The sequence below is a fragment of the Saccopteryx leptura genome, chromosome 2 (genome assembly GCF_036850995.1).
Source record: "Saccopteryx leptura isolate mSacLep1 chromosome 2, mSacLep1_pri_phased_curated, whole genome shotgun sequence".
NCBI lineage: Eukaryota > Metazoa > Chordata > Mammalia > Chiroptera > Emballonuridae > Saccopteryx > Saccopteryx leptura.
This window is the reverse complement of record NC_089504.1, coordinates 375252454-375278227: the sequence shown is the minus strand read 5'-3', so window position 1 is coordinate 375278227 and position 25774 is coordinate 375252454. Positions and strand designations below refer to the sequence as shown.

At 46.2% G+C, this 25774-nt stretch overlaps 1 protein-coding gene across 6 annotated transcripts in view; it reads right to left on the bottom strand.

Annotated features, from left to right (window-relative positions):
- The window catches only part of NTM (neurotrimin), a 1039948-nt gene that overhangs the window by 183959 nt on the left and 830215 nt on the right, over positions 1 to 25774 (bottom strand). For all 6 annotated transcript variants that reach the window (XM_066365253.1, XM_066365257.1, XM_066365258.1 and 3 more), the window contains one exon: positions 13133 to 13365. In XM_066365253.1, coding sequence (XP_066221350.1) covers positions 13133 to 13365 — 233 coding nt within the window. The remainder of the gene's footprint in view (positions 1 to 13132; positions 13366 to 25774) is intronic.

Below are 25774 nucleotides of genomic sequence, written 5' to 3'. Positions count from 1 at the left end.
TCTCACAATGATCAAACTTAAATTTATAGCAGATTTAGAATACCAACTTTTTCTAATTTCCAGCCATCTGGAATTAAAAACATCGAAGGCCAGAATTAGTTTCTTGTGGCTGCTGTGACAACTACAAAATGGGTGGCTTAAAACAACATAAATTTATTCTCTCACAGTTCTAGAAATCCAGAAGTCCAACACCAGCTTCTCCCGGCTGAAACCATGTGCTGGAAGAGCTGATCCTCCTCTGGATGCTTTAGGGGAGAACTGTCCCCTGCCACTGCCAGCTTCTGGTGGCTGTTGACATCCCCTGTCTCAGGGCCATGTAACTCTGGTCTTCAAGGCCAGTAGTGTTGAGTCATTCTCTCTCTCTTTGCTCCATAGTCACGTCACTTCTCCTCTCTCTCTCTGTGTTGTTATCAAATCTTTTCCCATCTCCTTCTGATAAGTACATATGTGATTACATTTATGACCCATCTGGATAATCCCAGCTCATCTCCCATGTCAAATCCTTAACTCAATCAAATCTGCAAAGGTGACATCATATAAGGTAACAGTCGCAATTCCAAGGATTAGAATCTGATAACTTCGAGTGGCTCTCAGCCTATCACAGCCAGTCCCCACACATTCAATCACTTTGCTTAATGAAGAGGAGGACGAGGACGAGGAGGAGGAGGGAGGAGGAGGAGGAGGAGGGAGGAGGGAGGAGGAAAAAGGAAAAGAAGGAGGAAGAAGGAGGAAAAAGGAGGAGGAGCAGGAGGAGGAGGAGGAGGGAGGAGGAGGGAGAGGAGGAGGAGGAGGGAGAGGAGGAGGGAGAGGAGGAGGAGGAGGAATGAGGAAGAAGGAGGAAAAGGGAGGAGGAGCAGGAGGAGGAGGAAGAATAAGAAGACGGAGGAGGAGGAGGGAGGAAGGAGAAGGAGGAGGAATGAGGAAGAAGGAGGAAAAAGGAGGAGGAGCAGGAGGAAGAGGAAGAAGAAGAAGAAGGAGGAGGAGGAGGGAGGAAGGAGAAGGAGGAGGAAGAGAAGTAAGAGGAGGAGGAGGAAGAGGAGGAGGAGGAAGAGAAGGAGCAGGAGGAGGAGAAAGAAGAAGAAGAAGAGGAGGAGGAGGAGGGAGAAGAAGGAGGAGGAAGAGGAGTAAGAGGAGGAGGAGGAGGAGGAAGAGGAGGAGCAGGAGGAGGAGAAAGAAGAAGAAGGAGAGGAGGAAGAGGAGGAGGAGGAAGAGGAGGAAGAGGAGGAGAAGCAGCAGCAGCAGCATTATAAGTCCACTGTTACCCAGCAAGTAGCTGATAGCCCTTATGAAGTCCCAGGCACTGAAGACAGAATGCCAAAGCACACAGGACTATTGTTCTCAGGAGGCTTGCAACATAAGCAGCTCATCACAGAAACAAATGCCAACTGTGGCAAGAAAGTACAAGTTCATGGCTCTAAATCAGGGAAGTGGGTGGGAGAGGAGCAGGTTTGAGAAACTGTCCCTAAGGAAGCACATGCCAGTTAATATCGGGAGAATAAATGGGGTAACTGAGTGTAAAGAGAAGGAGGGTGCTGGGCAGAGGGGAGAGAATGCAGAAGGAGCCCATGAGCACAGCGGGGGGTGAAATGAACTTAAAAGGAGAATGGTGAGGAAGGAGCTGTGGGAACCGGGAGTGAAGAAGGAGCCCCTCCCAGGCCGTGATAAGGAGCAGGCTCCTAGGTTAAGAAAAAGTCCTAGACGAACCACTGAAGTGGGGAAAGTGGGCTGGGCACAGAGAAAGGGCAGGTAAGGGAGAGCAGAGTGGGTGTGGGCAGGCTAGCTATTTTATTTTCACTTGAACACTTTTGTACTAAAATGTCAGACCATCCAAAAGACCTATTTGTCTGGCCTTCCCAGACCCCCCAGCCCTGCACCAGGCTCGGGGAGGCTCTGCTCTCTTAGTCCTCTGTCAATGGTTCTGTCGTAGCTGCTCCCCTTTCACAGGGTAACTGCTGCCCCCACCCACATTATATATCCTGATCAGAGGGACCCATCTCATTAATCTTTTTATCCATTCTAAGGTGCACTTCAGTACTTGACACATAGTAGTCTATGCATGAGTTAAAGGGAGAAAAATATCAAAATTGCTCTCGGGGTAGGAGGAAAGGGCTTGGCCAGTTTGGGTATTTAGAGTGAGGGACAGCATTAGCATACATGCCTCTCTCTCAAGTCCAGGTTCATGGCATTATAAGACCACCAGAAAACATGTCCAGATGGAAATTTGAAAGCAAAGCAGAGGATGGTAAGTGAGTGGAGGAACATCCCCAGGACAGCTGAGCAGAAAACCAGGGGCACGGCAGTTCAAGGAAGAAATCAGGCTGGGAAAACAGGGATGCAATCCAGGTAAATGCTTTGGAATGGAGACCCACATCAGCCACCGAGGATTATTTAAAATGGTCTATTTAAAATGGCCACAATAAGATAAATGGCAAAGCCTGAGAACCTATATTGCTAATAAATGGTTGCAGAAATGAAAGATGTTAATATGTCGTGATGCCCGGCTTCCCTGCATCTATCTGGTACTTTGTTTCAAATTAGATTATGTGATATATCAAAGCGTTTCTATAAAGCGTGTCTATTCCAACATAGATTAAAGAAGTAGGTCATTTTTCTAGGTACTTATTGTCAAGACCAGACTGGAATCCAGGACTCCTAAATCCTGAAATTTACTTCTTTGTGCTAAGCTATTCAATCCCCAAGGGAGCCAACGCCAGGTTCACTGTGCACATTCCCAATTAATCACAGTAGAAAGCACTATTTGCCAAGTGAAATCCCTCTATTTTGAATTCTTAATCTCCCCACCAGCTGAGTTTACCACAAAGACATGAATATATAATTGAGACATAAAGAAAACATGCCACCAAATAAACTGTCCTAATTTTAAATCAATAAATTCTTTCCCAAACAACATGAAAAGATCTCTCAAAAGAAAAACGCTGTGCTTCACCAACTCCAGCAGAAGCCAATTAGATGCTGTCCCAACGTTAGACACTGATTTATCACAGACGAGGTTCAACAGGAATGTAAGTCTTAAGATAGACACCAAGTGGTAACACCTGGAAGCCTAAATAAATCAGCCTGGCAACACCTGAAACACGGAGTCGCTTCATCTGCATGGGACTCTTGGGTACCAGGAGAGGTGGGCACTGGTGATGGGCCCGCCCCACGGTTCCTGAGGACCATGAACCCCTTCCTGCAGCTGAACTATCCTTAGTAATGTCCTCACCTCCTCTGCTATAATCATCATAAAGATAACAGAGCCCAAAGCCCTAGGACCATGTACTCTATTTGCTAGTGTACAAAGAAATTCACCTCGCCTGACCTGTGGTGGCACAGTGGATAAAGCATCAACCTGGAATGCCAAGGTCACTGGTTTGAAACCCTGGGCTTGCCCAGTCAAGGCACATCTGGGAGTTGATGCTTCCTGCTCCTTCCCCCTTCTCTCTCTTTCTCTCTCCTCTCTCTAAAATGAATAAATAAAGTCTTAATTTTTTTTAAATCCACCTTAACTATAGTATGGCTGTAATTATGAAACATATATTTTAATGCACTCAAAACATGAGCAGGTGGTAGGAGTCCTTGGCACTCTTTCCCCCTTTGTATCTTTACCAGGCACGGGATATAGAGCCAGTTGGGTTTAGATACACTCCCTCCTTCCAATACTTCTCCCTTCCTCATTAGGTACTTGTCATGTTGTGTTCCACTGATGGTTTTGTGGATATCTGTCCTTTGCCAATACGATCTAATGCAACTGTCCTCGAGGCAGAGAAGTGGTGGTTTTGTATGAACATAAAGGAAAATCTAATAGGTGTTGAAAACATATCTTCCCCAACATCCACTGCTCCTCAGGCTACTTCCCGGGCTACACAGGCCACCCATAACTCAGATGCAGCCTGTCTTTCCAGCCATAGGTCTAGTGATTTTACCCCGTGGACACTTCAAGTTCTCATTCTTCCTCCAATGTATCATACATGTGTAGACTCTTAAGCTTTGCACATGCCATCGCTCCTGCCCACACCCTCTGAGAAGTCCTAGTCACTATTGGAGACCCTGATGAAATGCAATCTTGTAGCTTTGCCTACTCCTGCTGATAAATTCAATCAGTCTCGTTCAGTGTTTTCATAACATTTGTATGTATAAGCACCTTAATCTCTGAGACCATATAGGAGATTTATCTGATACTATAGTTGTTGCCTTGGCTAGATGGGGCAGGAACTCTGTCTGAATCTTCGTGTTCTCACGACCTGACTTCAAAATACTAGTAATTGCAACTGAAACATGTCAGTTGACAGTCCTCCCTATGACAATGATAGAATAATAGACTTAGTCACTAATATCTCCCCTTGCCTTAAGAAGCTAGGTATTTCTATTTTAGCAAGAGAATCGTTAGAGGTTTTTGAGGCTTTTGAGGAAATTAAGAGTGTTCTGTAATAGTCACGACATTCAGATCAATGCTTTTGATACAACTTAGTGCACACAGTATCAGTGCAGCCAAAGAAAGCTTCAAGAACGTAGTAATGAAGGTCGTTTGGGGCATATTCTAGGATGAGTCAGATCTGGACCAGTGTAAAGAAACCTCATGAGAGCCTTATTTAAGTACAGCTTAAATAAGCCACAGGAGGCTTCTGATACGGGGATGGGCATGTAAAGGAATGCACCTAAGAAATGATTGTCCTCTCCCTCACATCAATGACAGAGTGTCTCACTTGAAGGCTGCAGAGATAGATGACCCAGGAGGAATCTGAGCCAGTATCCTCAGGCCTAAGGTGCTGGAATCTGAGGCAGCTCAGACTCCCCAGGGAAAACCACCCAGAGGGTAAGAATTCTCTCTTTGCTTAAAGACCGTCCCTTGGGAGCTCTAACTGCTTACCTGGAGCCACGTGGCCTGACTCCTGTAAGTGTATGCAGCGAAGCCACGGTCACCTGAGCTTTCTGCCTCCTCAGAGCCTTACGTAGGGACAACGGCCTGGACACAGGGCCCTAGTTATTTACCGTGCATACCAGGCCACATCTACATGCAGATGCCAAGGTTTCCAAACTCTTTAAAAAACATAACCGCCTGCCCAGCCTTCCAGAAAACACCATTCATTATTAAACCAATATGACTTTTCTTATAGCAATGTGCTCAGATTACTTTAGTCAAATAGACTGCCCTGCTTGGCTTTGGAGACAGATGATGTTTTGGTGGGTTTACTGAAATGTTACTAAACCCAATAACAGATTTCCCCCCTCCATTGTCAGTAACTGCATCAAAAATTTTAAAGCTCACCAGGCAAAACTGAGTTGCCTCATTTGCACGCTGTCTCACTTCTGTAAATCAATTTCAGATAAAACGCCCTACTTCCTCTTCATTCCCTAGGGTGCTCTGAGGAACACTCTAATTTTTTTGTGGAATTTAATTTCCTGATTTTTAGAAAGTTCTGTTGAATTCAGATGTATGGTCTCATGACCAGACTAAGTGTGTATTTCTATCTATTTCTTGCACGGGGCAGGAAGAGGAGAGAGAATATAGAAAGCAGTTTGGGATGGCCCAAACTGTCACTCATGGCTATGGAAACCTGAAGAGCACAGATGTACTCAGGAGGTGAGAGTTGATTCAGAGCTGGACGGAGATGTGTTCCTCCAGCATGATACTCAGCAAAGAAGTAGCTTGAATGGAAATTAGTTGATGCAAAGGTCCGCTCACCTCCTCGTGAGACTTGCCCAGCCAGGAGGACATGCTGTGTTCTGGGAGGTGTGGCTGCAGAGACAGAAATCTTTGCCTTGAATGTAAGGGTTAGAGCACAATCTTCTCTTTGATATGTTGTGTTTCGGATTTCCTTTTATTCAGGTTCAGGGTTGAGGGGAGGCGAGGGAGTGTAGGTGTCGAGAAATTAAAGGTTACTGTTCCTGTTCTCTTAATCGTAATAATAAGTTTGGCTTGACAAGGTCAATTAATTATTCAGGATTAGAAAGCAACACGATTATACATATCAACCAGGTAAGAGGAGAGGGTTCAGAACAGGAACGCAGTAAAAGATCTGAGAAAGGCTGGTGCCCGCAAAGCTTTATTATTTGCGAGTCACCTGCTGGGTGTCTCCGGGCCAACGCCCTTTCTGGCTGGAACCCCACCACCACAGGAATACACAGGGATGCCCTGGCTTCTTGCTCTACTCCCTGTCTTCTTCCATAAATACTAGCGTGCCCCCGCCTTTCACAGGAGATTCAGAGCTGTGTAACTCCAAAAAGCAGGTGATTAACTATCAAACAATAGCAGGGATTTTCGGATTAATTCTGCCTAGGAAGAAACAAGGAAACTCACTGACACCAAACAAAAGGGAAGGGGTGATTAGGTGTTCAAATGAAAAAAGGGGGACCTACATAAGGGCTGGAAAACTAGAGAGAAAGAATAGATATACCGGTACATATGTTTATTTATTTACTTACTTATTATTACTACTACCATTATTATTACACTAATATCACCAATTTTTAAAGCACTGTATTGCACCTCGTCCATCATGCAAATATGTCTTTAAGTGAGTTTAAAGCCCACAGGTGTTCCACCCAGGCCTCTGCCTGGCTGAGGAGGCCCTTCCTCATCCTGGGCAGACCACCAGGGAGCGTCCGCAGCACCAGCACCTCCACACGAGGCTCTTAGAAATAGTTAGGGCTTTTGAAATGTCTTCCACACTGTCTGTAATTTGTCAAAGGGTTCGGGCCCATGGAACTCTTTATTCACTCTGTTTTCCAAGATGTGGCCTCTTCCAAGGGAGAAAGGAGAGTAGGGTGTAGCTATTTTAGGTATTCTGAGAAGCCTGGTCTGGCAGCAGGATCAAGAGGGGGAAAGGGTTAAAACCTTCAAATCAGCAGCCAGACTCCGGCAGCAGCTTCTTATTAATTACACTCATAAAGCAGAACACCCCGAGGTCAAACGGATGGAAATCACTAGACCCAAATTTTAATAAATTTTAGATAGATCTTCATTGTGGCCTAAAAGATTATATTCTGGCTGTTTAAGTGAGCATGTGAGTCCATGGGTGTTATTTCTTACTTCTTTTTTTTTTTTTTATTTATGTGAGAGGAAGGGAGATAGTGAGACAGACTCCCACAGGTGCCCTGACTGGGATCTACCTGGCAACCCCCTGCCCCATCCGAGGCCAATGCTCGGACCACTCAGGCTACTATCTGTGGGATAGGAAGAGAGAGAGAAGGTGAAGAGGAGAGAAGAGGAAGAGGGAGGGGTAGAGAAGCAGATGGTTGCTTCTCTTGTGTGTATTGATCGGGAATCAAACCTAGGATATCCATACACCAGGCCAGCGCTTTATCCACTGAGCCACCAACCAGGGCCTATTTCTTCCTTTTCACAAACTCGTTCTGAATGAAGTTTTTTCAAGGCATCTTAAAATCAGCAATCTAAGCATCTAACCCCCTCTACCCCTGCCACCACGAAACACTCTAACCTGACACGTTAGATGCATTAGTATCAACCTCTCCAGGGCTCCAAGCCAGAAATCTCAATGTCCTGATGAACTCCCCTCCCCTACCCCACATTCCACCAGTCCTCAAATTCCATCTAGTCCCCCTTCGTTACACCTTCAGACTCTGGCTCCTCTCTGTCCTAACGAGCAAACACCAGTCATCCATTTTTTTAAATAGTTCTCTCCTGTCTTTAAAAGATCTCCATCTTTTCTTATTTCCATCTTCTCTACAAACTTCCATTCTCTTTTCTACACCACACCTGGCCCTTCAGGTCAGTGAAACTCACTCTTGTTTTAACTTCTGCACCATCTTACACAGCATCACTGGTCACAGAGGCTACTGAAGCGCTTGAAATAAGGCTAGTGTGACTGAAGAAGTAAACTTTATTTGGTTTTATCTCATTTAAATTTAAAATTAAAAATTTTTCATTTTTTATTGATTGATTTTGGAAAGAGAGGAAGAGAAAGAGAGAAAGAGAGAGAAACATTGACATGTTGTTCCACTTATTTACGCATTCATTGGTTGATTCTTATGTGTGCCCCTACGGGGGATCAAACCCACAACCTTGGTGTATTGGGGTGACACTCTAACCAACTGAGATACACAGTGAGGGCCATTTAGATTTAATTTTAAATAGACACTATGGGCTGTGGCCAGTTGGCTCAGTGGTAGAGTGTCTGCCCAGAGTGTGGATATCTGGGCTTGATTCCTGGTCAGGGCACACAGAAGTGACTCTCTGCTTCTCCACCCCTCTCCTTCCCCCTTCCCTTTCTCTCCCTCTCTCTCTTCTCCCCTCCTGCAGCCATGGTTCCATTGGTTTGAGCACATCAGCCTGAGGAGCTGAGGATGGCTCCATGGAGCCTCTACCTCAGGCGCTAAAAATAGCTCGGTTGCAAGCATGGCCTCAGATGGGCAGAGCATGGGCCCCAGACGGGGGCTGCTGGGTGGATACCCAGGGTGTATGTGTGAGTCTCTCTCTCCATCTCCCCCCCTCTCACTTGGAAAAGAAGAAAAATAAATAAATAAATAAACAGACACTATGACAAGTAGCTACTTAGATCAGTTTTCCTGTCACCTCCCCCCTCTTTCCACCAGCCCCTGATGCCTTCCCTTCCATCCCCTGTCCACACCCTTCACTAAAGCTGCTCCTTGTTCCTGGCTTGGCTAGGAGACTTGTCCCACGTGAACCACTGTGCTCAGCCTGTAGCCCCGAGCCTGCTCCCTTCTCCATGCTGACCCTGGACAGTGTGTATCAGAATCCTGTCACTCCCTTCCTGCAGGCTCTTCTTACATCCCTGGCCATGTAAGCGGATTTTCCTGGGGTTTAAACTAACCTCTCTACCTGGTGCTTTCAGCGGCTCTACTTAAGAGGTAGGTGTCTCTCCATCTTCCTATGCTGCCCGCTGCAGAGACTGTCCTCTATCTCCCAGGCTAGACTGGCCCAGTCCACGCCTCAGACACCTGAGCAGCCTTGCTGGGTTCTGGAAACTACATGGCCCCTTAGGTAGCTTTAGAGCTAACTTCCAAAATAGAAACAAACAAACAAACAAACAAACGGGGGATACAGTCTAATAGCAACAGGTAGTGTGAAAAAAGATATACTAAAAAAAAAAGAAAAGAAAAGGAACAAGCATTTCCCTTTTCCTGTATTACAAGGATATTAAGTGTTCTCAGCAGATTTAAAAAGTATTCTAGAGAGCAAACCCAGAACTTGCCACCAGCAAAAGGCTGTCCTGAGGATTAGAAGGACTGCAGATGACGCTTACAGCTAAGGCTCTGGAAAATAAACCCTAATCTTTCAGGCCTGTGCTGCAGCAAGCGAACAGACCCGCGCTCAGCTGCGCTCGGAATGTCGGGCACCATGTAGACCAGTGGTAGCCAACCTGGTCCCTACCGCCCACTAGCGGGCATTCCAGCTTTCATGGTGGGCGGTAGAGGAGCAACCAAAGTATAAATAAAAAGATAGGTTTAACTATAGTAAGTTGTTTTATAAAGATTTATTCTGCCAAACTTAGCGAAAATCCAACATAAAGTACTTGGTAAGTAATTATTATCATATGCTTTAACTTGCTATAACTCTGCTTTATAAATTTTATAAGGTAAAGTTACTTCCCTACTTTATAAATCACCATTACTGTGGAACCCGAGGGTGGTTAGAAAATTTTACTACTAACAGAGATACAGAAGTGGGTGGTAGGTATAAAAAGGTTGACTACCCCAATGTAGACAGACCAGCCTGACTTCTGTGTAACTCATTTCTGAATTTTTTTAAAATGCCTAATCAGAAACACAGGGGTAAGAGGACCCACAATGCAGGCATGTCCAGAAGTGTTTACAGCCGACCAGTGCCCGCCAAGGGTTCGCCCAACAGCAGCTATACTCTGGGAAGCTAAATTTCTGGGGATGACTTGGGCAAGCCCTGTAATGAATGGGAACTAACTCTTCCAGGGCAGCTTTTTATTCATCTTCACATGCTAAGTGCTCGAGCAGCACACCAGTAACCAGAGCTGTTTCTCAGTGATGACTGGCCATGTGAATGAATGAAAGCATGAATGAGTGCATGCACAAGGGCTGGGTCCGATTCTTGGGCAGATACAGAGCTGGCATCCTGGCTGGCAGCAAGAGCTTCACCCGCTGAATCACAGCCACAGAGAAGACCCAGTACAAAGAACTAGTGGAGCAAGAAGGTGCATTTGATAGGAAGGAGAAAGGCATAATCCCAGACCTTTAGCTTCTCTCATGATACTATAAAAATGCATTACCTTTCTTCTGTGTGGGTTTATTTATATATAAAACTGCCTACGTATCCATAAACACACATAGTTATGGGCAGAATCTCAGTTTAGTTCTTTTTTGCTGCTGCTCGTGTGTGTGTGCGTGCGTGTGTGTTTCATGATCATAATACTATTCTGAAAACTTAACATGTGTGACTTTCATTCTAGCAGCATTCTGCTCAGCGTTGAATAGCAACTTCAACAAAATCCTGACAGTCAGCTTCTGCTGGGGGAATTAGGCTTGATGTTCAGTACAATAAATGATCCCAAGATACACACACACACACACACACACACACACACACACACACACACACACACTTTTTTTAAATCCTGGATGGTGATGTATCCTCTTTCCAATACAGGGGAATCTGGCTCTATTCAGTTTGTCTGATTGTCTTTAAGAAGGGGGACAAGTTGGCTCTGAAAACTATGGTCCTCTATTCATTAAAGTGTCAATAATACTCAGGCCAGGCATATCGACAGCGGATTAGCTTGGGCTGAGTCTGTGTACAAGACCAGTGCCTTTTTAAACCCCGCTTGTCTCCGGATCAATACATCCATCAGCATTCAAAAATTAGCCCAAGATGAGATTCTAATACTTGAGGCGGTGCGTCATGCTAAGAGGGCACCTAGCCAACCCACAGATGGAAACACCTCGCTGGGGATTAGACGTTTTCCATTAGCTTGGACATGAGTGAAAACTGATGTAGACCCTGTCCCCTTGCTTCCCCCCACCTCCCCATCCCCACACATACTCAACCTTCTCCCTTTGGGCCTATATAAGACCTCTGGGCTGTAATTCCAGTCATTGGACTCAATAAGCATTTACTAAATGTTCACTGTGTATGAGGCACTCACTTTAGGGCAGGAGAGTGTGGTCCTAAGGAAAAAAAATTACAAACATGTGGTCATGTTTTCAAGGAGCCTTTAAAATTTTTTACTATCCTTTCTACTTCCCAGCTCCATAATAGTGCTACTTCCTATAGCAAGTGTCTGTACCAGGCATGTCCCGGTGCCCCTGTCATTGCTAGATATGTTGTTCTCAGCAATAGAGTGTACATGGGGGGGGGGGGGGGGACTGGAGAATGGTTTCAAATGCGCAGCCTGGAACGGATCATAAATGATGCTGCCGCAGCCCCTGGGGAATCCTTCATAGAATAGTGATGCTCAAGCTTTTCTGGCCAACTAACCACAATAAAAAAAATGTATTTATATTTTAAAAAAACAACTTTTGAATGACAAAAACTTTTACATAACAACACCGACTTTCTTGTTTGTGAAACACTCTGATACCTTCTGTTCAATTCTATTTCCTTGAAGAAACGCTGTTTGCCCCCAGCAGTTTGAAAAACATTCATTTAGACAACCAATACAAGAAAAAGCCATCCTAATTTCTTTTAGAAAATAAAAAGTAAGAAAAAAAATTATCAACAACTTGGTATGGTCCAGCGTTGTCCCAACCTGAAGGGCCCCACTGTCCCACTGCCGTCCTCCCTGCCAGGAGCCAGTGCCCACACCCTTCTCACCCGGTCCTCTTTTTTTCACTGCTGGTCTTACTGTCTCACTCTTCACAGCCCCTGGGTCCGAGCTGGGTGTTCCCCGCCTTCTGACAGCTAGCCTCTCTTCATCCTTCCTTCTCGCATGGCCTCCTGTCCCGGCTTCTCTAACTGAGGTCTCCTTACCACCTCCCGGGCACACCGACAAGAAGGGGTGGTGGAAGGAGCCTCAGAAAGGGAGTTTCTTGCCCTGAACCCACACTTAACTGGACAAAGAGAACAGGGAAGCAGACGGGGAAAGAAACAGCAACAGAGGAGCTGGGTCTGTTGTTTCAGGGCTTGAGTGTCTTAGATAATAAAGCAAACTGTTTGGTCCACTGTAAAATATGTCTTAAAACAGAAAATAAAATAAAATAAAATAAAATAAAATAAAAACAGTATTTTTAAAAATAGTATCTTTATGTTCCTGGCCCTCTTCTGATTGTTTTATGCAATTATACACGTGTTTTATGCAATTATACACGTAACATGTAACCCTCACCGCAGCTCCTGACAAACACTGACTCCATTTCACAGAGGGAAACCCCGAAGCTCCGTTAGCAGCTGGATCAAAGTCTCACAAGCCAAAAAGCGCCCAAGCCTGATTCTGAGTTCTCACTCCCTCGTGAGGCATCTGTCCACCCTGGTTAAGTACTGTCGAAACACCCTGGGACCTGGACCAGTTCTGCTTCATGGGGAAGATGGGGCACCATCCCCAGGGCCCGAGAAACAAGGAGAGTGCACAACCAAGTGAGATTCATAAAGAAAATGAATATATGGTTCTCAGAGGCTGGGTCTGGGGGTGCGGGAAGAGAAGTGGGGAATTGGGGTTAAATCAAAACATGGAGAATCAGACATCGGTAGCAGAGGGGAGACATGGCCTCAGAAACTAGGGCTGGGAGGTGAGGGAAGAGGAAGCAAGCAGGAAACGATGTAGGTGGTGTGAAGGTAGGGGTGTAGAGCATCTGTGTTTGGCTGTTTTCTCTGGAGGCTGTGTGAGGGTGTGGGTGATGTATGATGCCAAAACTCAAGGGCTGGTCTTAAAATAAAGCAGGCTTAGAACTGGATGGAACCTAAAAAAAAATACTTTGAGGAGAAAGAAGCCAAGGAAAGCAATAATTAGAAGATCATTTTTTTGGAGAAAATATGTTATTGAAACAAAAACAAAAAAAAATTGCTAGTCCTATTCAATGGCAAAATGATTTGACAGTTCAGCATCTAATGGCATAATGACAATTAAAAAGTTGTCCTGGCTGGATGGAATGGACAGGACACCTCTCCGTTGGGGATCATGGGAGAAGTGTCTAATACAGGCTCACTCAGTCACCTGCCCAGACCTCCCAGCCTAACACCGCCTACCTTGCACAATGAGGTGGACCCGAGAGGTCTTGGGGTGGTTGTCCGTCTGCACGGAGCAGGTGTACGGGCCCTCGTCGTACACGTCCACATTTTGGATCTCGATGCTGTACTGGGTTTGGGTGTTACTCAGCAGGACCACACGTGGATCCAGGCACCACTTGTCATTCCCAGCATAGAGGATGGTACTGCGGTTTAGCCAGGCCACCCGAGTGACTCGGTTGTCAATCGTGCACCTGGAAGGAAGAGCAGAGAGATAAGTCAGAGAAAATAGGAGCCATCGGAGTGCAGTTCACGGCAGGGGTAGGATGACCTAGGCTTTGCCTTCACCCCCTGCCCCTAGTACAAACACATACATTGTCTTTGTTTGATTTGTCATGGATGGCACTTTCTGGAATTTGGTGGCAGAGGTCTTATGGGATTACAGAGTTAAAACATTGGATATCTCAAACTTCTGGATCCTGAACAGGTCAGTGTTTGTGAATCCACCTGAGCACAGGACTTCTACAATAGCCCTAACCATTCCCACTTACAACCTGGAGGCATCTTCCACACTCAGAATGGCTGAGCCCTTCCAGCACGACCAACCCTTCTTTTGTTCAAGGATTTCCACAATGTGGGTGATGGTAATCCTTCACACTACTTTTTAGGTGTTTCAGGTCTGCTAAGTCATTCAATACTTACAACAATCCTTATGAGGAAGGTCCTACTGGTAAAAGAAATTGAAGAACAGGGAAACTATAAATATTTTCCCAAGTCAGAGAGATAAGGTGTGCTAGATAAAAGACCCAGATTTTAACAACTAAACATTCCTTTTCTCATCTCAGAATAGCGAGTTCTGACAGAAGGCTTCTGAAGTCAAAACTAAATATGGACCACAACCATCGCTCCTTATCTTCGTTATATTCAAGGGCAGAAATGTTCAGTTATTGCTAGACTTACAGGCATCTTCCAAAAATCTCAGAACCAGTTGCACATATAAAAATAGATTTTTTTCCTTTTATTTTTTTTTTTTGCATCTGGAGTCCCCAGAATGTAGAAGCTCCCTTCTCCTTTCCTACACTTTCAAATTTCCCAGCTACTCTCGCCAAGTCCTCATCACATCTCTCTGTCTGCATACATTTCCTTCTCTCACTTCACCAAATGTGTTCCATGGCCTTAGGCTAAGATCACAAGCACTGTGTCCCAACCATAGTGCTGGAAATAGCAATGCAGCCCGGTATATATAATGGTGCCTCAAATTTAGATATTCTTTTGCAGTGTAAAAAGTACTTTTACACCCACAATGTCTCATTTGATTCTTGCAATAATTCTGTGACATAGATGATCTTGCCCACTCGCTCCTTTAAAGATCAGGGCTGACGGGTTAGGCATGGTCTGGTGATGTGGCCCAGGTTAAAGAGCCAGGAAGTGAAGTCAGACCACTCAGTCGAGTTGTCGAATTCCTGGTCCCATGTGCTCCTTGGGAGGCAAAGGTGAATGTTTCAATGTGGAGGGAAGATTGCTTCCCCTGAATTCTCAAAATGGTCTGTGACCATAAAATGCCTACGAATGGCTGTCGAGCAGAGAGCTTCCCCAGGTGGTCCCTCTCCAGAGGAGACATCCTGCTCTGTGCATCCGTCCCACTGGCACTTGTGGAAATGTCACCCGATCACTGCAGGGACACTTGGGCGCAGGTGGGGAGCCCTGCTGAGAGTTCCTGTAGAGAAAACTGCTCAACCAGAAATGCCTTGGCTCAGGCTGTCCAGCAAGCTCTCTGCTGTTTATTGTGTTTGCTGAGCAGCACCGGATGCGAGTGATGGAAGACCTAACCGGAAAACAGTCAGGGGAGTCGTTCTGAAAATGGGCACGGGCCACCTGCATTAGAGTCGCGTGAGGCGTCTGTTACAGCTTCTCTTCTCCGACTGTCACAGACTCTTCAAGAACCCGCAAACATAAATATATAATAACATCCCAGGTACGTTATATACACACCCACATCTGAAAAGAGCAGTGTATTCCCATGACCAACCATGTAATTTGTGGAGCTTGGTGCAAAACAAGAATGCAGAGCCCTGTAGCTGAGTATTATTTACAATTTGAAGACAGAGCACTAATCAAGGGCAGCGTCCTTCTGAGTGCAGAGCCTCTTGGGTAAAGACACATGCTGAATGGAAGTCAGTCCTCACCATGCATAGAGTCTCCCTGGGGTCTTACTGAAATGCACATTCTAATTTGGTAGGTCTAGGGTGGGGTCTGAGAGTCTGCATGTTTAGTAATCCCCCAGGGGAAGTGCATGCTGACAGCCCCTAGACCATTCCCATAGAGGCATTAATCTAGAGGTGAAGCGTATGCACATTACGGTTTGAGAAGCACTGAGGAAGCACCTCACTTCATAGAAGTGTAGTCAGAAAACCATCAGGTCAGCATCAATGGGAAGCTTGCTAGAAATGAGGAATTTCAGGCCTCACTGCAGATGTAATGAACTGGAATCAGCATTTTAATAAGATGCCTAGGTAACCAGATACACATGAAGCTGGGCCTGGTTTACAGGGAACTCCAAGACTTCGTTTGACGTTGCTGACAATGCCCAGAATACAACCTGGGAGTGAACAGGGGCAGAGAAGCACAGCCGAGCCAACAGAGAAAGCACCTGATGTTCATCCTTCCACATCTTCCTTATAGACCTGATGCCCTCCTGTTAGGCTGTCTTGCCTGAAATGTGGGTTTGGAACCACAATGGTTTCAAATTTCTTAAGAACAACACACTCCCCAGCTTGCTTTGCTAATAAGGTACCTGGGGTGTTAATTGTATTAATGACTTTAAAGGAAGTCCTTACTCTAAATTTCGTTTGGATTCATGCAGAGCTATTGGTGGAATTTGTATTCATGGCTAATGTTTATTAGACACATATTAGTATATGCTTGGTACAGAGCAAGCCTATTACAGACACTATCTTATGATTTCAAAAACTTGTTTGAGTTCACTTATCATTGCCGACTGACAGGGTTAAACAAGCCTAAGAAATATCCAAAGTGATCACATTAATATTAAGCTGCAGAACCAAGATCCAGAATTAGGTTTTCTTATTGTTATTGTTCTTTTTGTTTTTTGTTTGTTTGTTTGCTCAAATTCGGTGTTCCTGAATGTCCTTATCAGACCTCCCAAAAGGCTCTGTAACATTTAAATTCCGTGTTCATTGAAAGCACCAGGAAGCCCTGATGAACACAGATTGCTGGGCACTGACCTGGTCCGGTGACCACACTTTAAAAACCACTCATTTTAGACACCTGGTTTCTGATGAAATGAGAGCAGCAGAGCAACGGGCACCAGAAAATGACTCTTGTTGGAAACAGTGTCCGATTACGTTACAGGAGAGAACTTTTTTATAACCCGTATAGGGGTAGGCAAAAGAAGTTTACAGCTGTATGGGAAACAGAGTTTACTCTTGTGCTCTTAATTTATTAATTAGTGTATTATTTACATGTACTATTTGCCTTTTTCTTATTCTTATTGTTATTATATCATATTCTTACTTATGATTTATCACTTAGGTAATAATAGCTGGTAACTTAACCAATGACCAATGAAAGTGGATACTTAAACAATACTGGAAGACAGAGAATACAGAAAAGTTTCAACAGAAATGGGCTGCTGAAGAGTTTGATATACCTTCACCAAGTAGACAAACATTTTAGAGAATATGCAATAAATTTGATCAAACTGGGTCCACATGTAATACTCTAAAAAGTGGTAGACTGGTTAGTATTACCACCCAGGAAAATGAAATGTTAGCAGGTGTTTATAAAGAGCCTCTCCCCCCAAAAAATCAAAACAAACAGCTTCCATTGTTAGGCATTTCCTGTAGATATTTGAGTCAGCCAAGGCAACATTTAGGTTTGAAAATGTATCGGCCAAGATTGTTTCATGGGTTATCAGAGGATGATCGATCACCATTCACAATTCTGGGAAGTGTTCTGAATGATGAAAGACAAGGCGATGGCATCACTGATAAAATTACATGGTCCAACAAAGCACATTTTAAACTTTCAGGTGCTGTGTATCTCGGCACCACTGTGTTTACTATACAAGAGAAAATCCCCTGTAACGATCGAAGGACAGCTGAATCAGCTGGAATTACAGTTTGGGTGGGCCTTTTGTGTAAACAAATCCTTGGACCTATTTTTTTCCATACAACTGTCACACACGACGTGTATCTTAACATGCTGAGACACTGTTTTATCCCAGTTACAGAGACAGCATGATAATGATGACTTCTCTCAACAAGACGGAGCTCCTCCACACTATGCCATGACAGTGTGAGGGTTTCTTGATGGATAATTGCCCAACAGATGGGTAGGTAGACAGAGCCAGTAGAATGGTCTCCACAAGTACCAGACCTCACCCCAGTGGACTTCTTTTGGGGTGTTGTTAAAGATAAAATCTTCTCACAAACCGTGTACTGTGGATGATATGATTTCCTATATAAGAGAAGCATGTGAGGAAATTGATCACAGGCCCTAGCCAGGTGGCTCAGTAGATAAAGCATTGACCTAGTGCACTGAGGCCATGGACTATTCCCCGGTCAGGGCACGTACAAGAAGCAATCAGTGAGTGCACAACTAAATTAAACAACTAAATGAAACAGAGTGTGGATGCTTCTTTCTCTCTCTTCCCCCTCTCTCTCAAATCAGTGGAGAAAATTTAAAAACAAAGAAACTGTTACCGATGTAGGACTCTGTGCCAAAGTGTGCTTGAGTCTAGCAAGCAGACACAAGAATGTGTAAATAATGAATGCCAGCAATGTGAGCACTTACAGGATTGTGCCTAAGTGCACTGTGCCCTTGTGACACTCTTTTGAGTTACTAAAGCTATTGTAATGATCACCCATCCTTGGCTTTTGCCGTACAGACAACTGTAAACCTACTTTTGACAACCCCTGTATGTTCTGGGGGTGGAGGGCAAAGCCCTCATTATTTGCCCTCCAACAGCTGAACATCTGACCAGACACCAGGTGAATGGCCATGGTGCGGGAAATGCTGGTCAGCAACCTCCACACTGCCTGAGTCAGTTTCCGATGCCCATAATGGGGACATCTTACAGCCTCTTGCTGAACACAGGAGGACTGCCCTGAGCTTCCTGTGTGCGTCTAGTGACTGGAAATTGATGGGTACAGCGGCCATCTTGCCACACTGTGCCGTGCTTACAGGGCCACGGACGCTCATCTGCAGACACACTAGCACTCCAAATGCAGTCGATTTTCAGCACGGGTATGCGGCCTGGTGATAGACTACACTGAAACGTTGGCATGGCTTCAGCTGTGGTTTGGGCACATCCAAGGTCATGTTTAGATGTCCAAACTGTCACCACCGGAGATCCGTCTTGATGAGGCTCCGCGGCATTAACGCTGGCTTCTGCAGAGATGGATCGCAAAGGGAACTTGGCCGCCAGCTGCTGTCACCTCCTCATACCTGCCCCCATCTATCCGTCCCATTTATCGAGTCAGTCTCCACAACAATGCAGAGGAGACTATTCTCCCAGGTTAAAAAAAAAAAAAAAGCAAAATGAGCATTAATTGCTCTCTCAGCCGGAGCTAATGCTTTGGTTGGTGGGGAGTTGCCAGAAGATTGGGGTGGGAAGTAGTAAGTCAACTGGCTCCCTTTTATAGAGAGACTGCCTTTAACACAGTTTTACAAAATGACTCCTAAAACACACCAGGTCCGTCTCCCTCAGGAAGGTGATTAACTGGGAGCAAGGAAGGATCCAAACTCGACTCTCCCTGACAGCTGATCAAGGGAAGAGTAGCCAGAGGTGCCACTTGTCATCAGGGAACTAGTCACAGCAGGGGGCAGAAGGGAGGAGACATGAAAAGATAGAAAGGCTTGCAAATGCGCTGCCCAAACCTTGACAGTCTCTCACCTTCCCCCCACATACACACAATCTTGAGATGCACTAAGCTCCCACCTAGAGCCTTCTCTCCGTCCATCCTGCCACACATGCAAAAAAACAGAGAACAGCCATTGCGCACTAAGGGCTCTGGATTTTGACTGGGAACTCCCAGCTCCCCAAACTCTAGACCCTCAACTCTGAAAGCCTCTGGTCCTCCGGCCTCTGTGCTGCCTCATTCTGTCCATCCTCCAGCCTTCCAGGCATGGCCATCAGCCTCCGATGCTTGTGCGAGCAGCTCTGTCCTCTCTCCGTGCCCGCAGCCCTCCCCTCTTTATGCACCCCATGGACAGCACATGGCCTGACCTACGCAGCATCATGGAAGAATTCAGACAGACAGGAGGACAGACAGAACTTGGGAGGGACTCTTGTTACCATTTCACTGCTGAGCCACAGTGCCCATCTCAGTCTGGGAGTCTGTCTGTACTCTATTCTTTTTCTTGGAGAAGTTTCTCCTTAAAGAGAATAGGTTTGCTATATGTAAACAGATTATCAAAGTCATCCAGCCTGCATGGATCATCAATGCATTTTCTTCGATGATTAAAAGCCCCAGGTACAGAGGACCAGAGAACACCAGTCACACATGCCCATGCTGGACCGTGCGCCTGACGCAGCACATGGTAGAAAGAGTTGCCACATCTGCAATTGTTTGCAGCTGCACTGATTGTGACCACATTCTAACAATGCAGCACTCTGTGTCCTCAATCTCTTGCTCCTGAACAGGGGCTCTATTACATTTGCCTCATTTATACACAGAGGAATCACAAAAAGTATTTAAGCAAGCCCAGGATGAGTGCTACAGAGATACAAACCATAAAAGCATGAACTCGGGGCCTCAGCTACTTTGGGTTTGGGAGGAGTTGAGAGTGAGATGGAGAGAGAAAGATGGAGCCAGAAATGGAAAGAAAAATAGAGTCAAAGTGTATGTATGTTTGGACTCTTCTAAAGACAAAAAGTGTGCGGACATAAACAGAAAGATTATTGAAGAAAGAGGGGAAAAAATCTAAGCTTGGCCTTTCATAATCACACCTGCCTGAAGATCTGAGGACTATAATGGATCCAGTGGGTAATCCAACTGTTCCTTCTATCAAATGGCCCTTTAACTGCTTTTGAAAAGCAACACGTCTCCAGCCAGGCTTGGGAACTCCAGTGAAATAAGCGCTTCCATCCTTCACAGCACCTGGTCACAATCTTCTCTTATCGCACAGAATTGCTCCAGCTGCCCCTACGTGTGGTTCCTCTGAGCATTGGTTTGTGCCCAGCCTTCCCCTCAAGCTGCACGGAGAAACATTACGAAGCGATGGCTTGGCAATACCAACAGCCGGCTCCCTGGAGTCGGCAGGTGCATCTTTCATATCTGCTTCTGGGGGAAACCAACAAATGGACCCACCATGATGCTTCATCTCCAACCTGCTGAAAATTCAGACATCACTGCACCTTAGCTCCTGACTATAGGAGAAGCCTTCACTAGTGGGGATGCTAATTTTGACCCGACTGGAATCTAAACTCATCTCAATATTTATATAGTTGCTTTAGGTCATATAGAGAGAAAAAGCATTGAACTTGCATTCACTTCACAGGAGTCTTGCATCTTTCAACCTATTTTGCTTTACTGGGGAAAAAAGTAGACATGTGGTATAAAATCTTTTCTAGTTATGAAAATAGTGATAAGGCTGAGCATGCCTGGGTAGAAGCAGAAGGGACTGTTAGAATAGGGGTAAAAGGAATGGGCAAAGAATGCAGCTGTGTCCACACTGCCCTGTGCGTCCACAGCTGGCAGAGAGCGATGGTCGAAGGGGGGTGGGGATGAGGAGAAAGAACAGGCTCTAAAGACAAACAGCTGGAATTCAAGTCCCAGCTCTCTCTGTGTTGCCTATCAACAAGTCCTCTCACCTCACTGGGTTTCATTGAATTCATCAGTGATGGTAATCACTTTTCCTTGTGCATGGGGTTAACGAGAAGGTTAAATGGAATCATTCCTGTAAATCTGTTGCTTTGTATATAAGTAGAAACACAGTAAATAATGTGAGTATACAATCTATTATACACACTGCTTTCTCATCTTAGGTTGCGTCACTTGACTAGATGCTAAATTCTTAAAAGTCAAAGGTCATGGTTTATTTTCCTTAAATGTCCCTAAGCAACACTGGATTGAGCACAAGGTAAACTGTCGACTGATTAAGCCTTAGTTAAAATCTCCTACCTTCCACGAACTCCTGAGAAGTAAAAGATCATGGAGCCTGTGCCCCGTGAGGCCCAGGCTATAAGGATGTCTACACTACATGTCCCTCCAACCTGAATCTACCACACCCACCCCTCCACCTACTCTCTGTGGAAATGAGAACAGGGAAGCAATCACCTTCACATCTCTAATATGTGGGGGGCTGACAAGAAGGCTTGGCTTTGTGGACCTTTGAGAAGGGTCCTTGATAAGCACCCCTACCCATCTGTCCTTCTTGTCTGAGTCAAAGAAGCATCATCAAAAAACAAACTCTGCTGAGTTAGGTGGGCCATGACTTTGCTAAAATGAACGGCACAGTATTTTGATTTGTTCTGGTGACAAAAACCCAATACTAATTCAAATGCTGAAGAAAGGAGGCTTGGGACAGCTCAATAGGTCACATCACGTTTGTCAGCCCTAGCTCCCACAAGCCCTTTCTTTATTCAATAACGGTGTGTTGCATCCATGTGGTGAGGAAGGACTCTAAACTCAAAATGATCTGGGCAAAGAGGCCCCTTGATTGTGTCATGACCACAGACAAAATCAATAGAGTCTTTTTTTTTTTTTTTAACTCGGTGACCAAAGCCAGGCTGCCTGGAGACTTTCTTTCCATCCCCCCCCCCCCCCACACACACACACATAGTCAAAACCATCCAAACACAGGTGAGAGTATGTTGAACTCCTCCATAGAGACCAACGTTTCCTAGGGGAGAGAGTCCAGAAGTGAGAGTTCAGAGGAAATTCACCTTGGACTTCATCTGCCACTGACCTTGGACTGCAGCGAACAATGGCCTGCACAGCCCTGTGCCACCTCCCACCCCACACTGCTTCAGGCGTGACGTGTATCTCTCCGGGATGCTGAACTGCCTCTCCTGCGACCGCTGCGTCCCACCCGGTTTTAGGATGCAGTCACTCACTTTCCTTGGAATGCCCTTCCTTATTGTATGTTAGACAAATGCCTATTTTCCTATCATGGCCAATTTTAAAAATTATTTTGTATCTCCACTACCTTTCCTCCACAAACATTTCTATTTCTCCATAAATGTCTCCAGGCATCCTGTCAACCTGGTGTAAGACTGAGAGCAGTCTGTTCACGCCACGTCTTCTATGACAGGTGGAGCTCTGGCAGGCAGGACTTAGGGGACATGATGTGCTTCTCTATTCCAAGGACTAGCGGTTACTTTCAGGGCAACTTGGACGTTCATTGTGAGAACGAAGGTGGCCGTTTCGGTTGGAAGGAGCTTGCTACAGAGTAGAGGGCAGGGCATGGCATTTCAGGCAGAAGGAAGAGCCTGAGCAAAGCACAAGGAGCTGTGGAAACATACTGGCGTGCCTGTGGATGGATTGAAATGTGGTTGCTGAAGTGTCTAAGGCTTTGGTAGAAAAGAAAAGTTACAACAGAGGAAGCCAGTGAGTGAGTGCACTGCTGTTTCTGTGTCCGTTCAATCCACTGCAGACTGACCTGTATGGGTCACATCAACAGGCTCCCCAGACCTCCAGCTTCTGGCTGGGTCCAGCAGATAGGACAGGAAGGAGTGGCAGGAGAAGGGGTGCAAGAAGTAGGGGTGTAGGAAGTAGGGGTGCAGGGAGTAGGGGTGCAGTGAGCACGGGAGGCGCTTGCCCCAGGCTCACTATATCGCTTGGTCAAAGACGGCAGCCTCTCCACACAGCGCTCTCTCTCTGCGGAGCTGTGACCTCTGCTTTTAATCCTTCAGGTTTAGAGGTATAAATGATGCTCTCCTGTCCTAGCCTGGTCCGGACTACCCTCTGCGGCTTTCCTGCATTTTGGCTACACCTTTGTAGATACAGCCAGTCCCCTGGTTAGAACCAGATAGCTTCTGTAGGTTTGTCCTTGAGTTGAATTGGTATGTAAGTTGGAACAGGTACATTTACCTATTAAATGCAAATGAGACAGATGTTTGTCTTAACTTAGTATTTATTTTTACCTTTCTGTCTATATAAATAAGCATTTTCAAATCTACAGAACCCATCTTGTCCATAACCTGGGGACTGCCTGCACCCATGTAATTAAACTTTTCTCAAATTACCCAACTGGGCATGTCTTCCTTTTCCGACAGAAGCACTGACTATTTCAGGCAGTGCGGTGTGCCATACAAACGGTTGTTTACTTTATCCTAAAGACAAGAAGGGCCAGAGAACCAAAATGAAGAACTTCGCAATAGCTACCTCAAAAAAGTATGGATAGGGCCTGACCTGTGGTGGCGCAGTGGATAAAGCGTCGACCTGGAAATGCTGAGGTCGCTGGTTCGAAACCCTGGGCTTGCCTGTTCAAGGCACATATGGGAGTTGATGCTTCCAGCTCCTCCCCTTCTTCTCTCTCTCTGTCTCTTCTCTCTCTCTCTCTCTCTCTCTCTCTGTCTCTCCCTCTCCTCTCTAAAATGAGTAAATTAAAAAAAAAAAGTATGAATAGTTATAAAAGGCACAAAAGGTCTCCTTTTTCCCCCAGGGACGGAGAGGGGCCTCCCTGGCAGGGATGGGCTGGGAAGAAGAAATGGGAATTCAGGAAATGCAATCTGTCTGTGAGCTTTCTTTCTTCCTTCCTCTGTCTCTGGTCTTCTCCTTACCAGGTGAACCATTAAAGTCCATACCTGAGATGGGGCTTCATCTAGGAGAAGTTAAACCCGGCCTGGCAGGACAGTAGTGAGGGGTGGGGAGCATTACTAATTGTTGTTCGATCTAGACACATTTTACAATCACACTGGAAAACTAGGATTCACTCAGGTTCACAGGGACAGAGGGAAGATATTGGGCATGCTGTTTATACCACAAAGGGGTCTGGAAGCTCGCCCCCAGCCAGGGCCCTGAGCGGCTGAGAAAGATGTATGCAGCTGGCAGGTCTGGTGCACGGGAGTGAGCCTCACGCAAACTCAGCGCGTCAATGGCCCCACCTCTGGGGTTCCACCTCCAAATCCTTGTCGTACAACACTTTCAGTGTCTCCCCTAGGCCCGGGCCCCTTCTACCGTCTCTAAAGGACCACTTACACGTAGGACTTGAGCACCACAGTATGGAGAGAACCACAGGACGTTGGACACCAAAAGCACATCCCAGACCGAGAGCAGCTGACTTCCAGCCAGTGAGAGTGAAGCCCGACCACCCGGGTGGTCTGATCGGCCAGCAGACAGGCTGCCTTACCATCTGGTTCGCACCCCAGACACTGCGACACGTGCGACCCCACATTGGGAGGAGTGTCAAGTCAAAGCAATCTGGTTTTTTTTTTTTAAAAAAATAGCTGTTGTTTTCCTTTTGTAGAAGAGACAGTCCACAACATCAGACTCCCGCAGTCCCTGGAAGGGGAACAGCTTGATAAAGCTCGCACTGCAAAATGACAAGCAGGGCTCCTGGGTGACAGGGGACCTTCCCAGTGTTCCCACTGGAGAACCTTAACCTCACATTATCACCTCTGGGTGGTGCCACAGTGTCGACAGTGACTGCCCAGGCCACGCAGAAGTTAGGGACAGTGGTAAGTGAGCAGGCTGGCTTCCTCTCAGGAGAGCAGCTTCCGGGTAACAAAATGCCATTTCTACCATCTGAGGGTTTTCAGCAAAGTAACAGCAGAACAGAACCAACAGAGGCGCAGACAGGGCGGCCGCATGGCCCTCCGTGTGCGCATCCTCCGCTGGCCTGTGGGGAGACGGGGTCCCCAGGGCTGGGGAAACAGCGTTCCTTACAACAAGGGAACATAAGAATAATTAAGTGCAAAAGAGGTAATTGGAGGTCTCCAGATAGTCAATCTCTATGCTGTGATACCTCGGGCAGGGGGGCAAAGATGTACCCCCGGGAAGTAGAACGCTCCCAGTGGAAGGAACTGCCTCACTGGACCTGCTGCTGCTCCCAAGCCTCCCTCCATCGTTTGCATATTTTCTATCTATCAGATTTCTTCATCTGTCCCCTGTGACAGCTAGTTTTCTGGAGAGCTCCCTCTCAGGGGAGGGCCGATTCCCCAACCTGTCTGCTGTGACAGGTGGTTACTGGCCAGTGTGGGCCCACCCAGGCTTCCTCACCTTCTCCGTCATAAAAGGAGCAGCCCCTGGGTGGGCCCGTGACACAGGCGGGGGGCAACAGCAACCTAGCCAACTGCCTGTCTCATGGACTAAGGATGTTAAAAAGCAGAAAAGCAGCCCTGGCTGGTTGGCTCAGTGGTAGAATGTCGGCCTGGCGTGCAGGAGTCTGGGGTTCGGTTCCCGGCCAGAGCACACAGGAGAAGCACCCATCTGCTTCTCCACCCCTCCCCCTCTCCTTCCTCTCTGTCTCTCTCTTCCCCTCCCGCAGCCAAGGATCCATTGGAGCAAAGTTGGCCTGGGCGCTGAGGTTGGCTCTATGGCCTCTGCCTCAGGCGCTAGAATGGCTCTGGTTGCAACAGAGCAACACCCCAGATGGGCAGAGCATCGCCCCCTGGTGGGCGTGCTGGGTGGATCCCGGTCAGGCGCATGCGGGAGTCTGTCTGACTGCCTCCCCGTTTCCAACTTCAGAAAAATA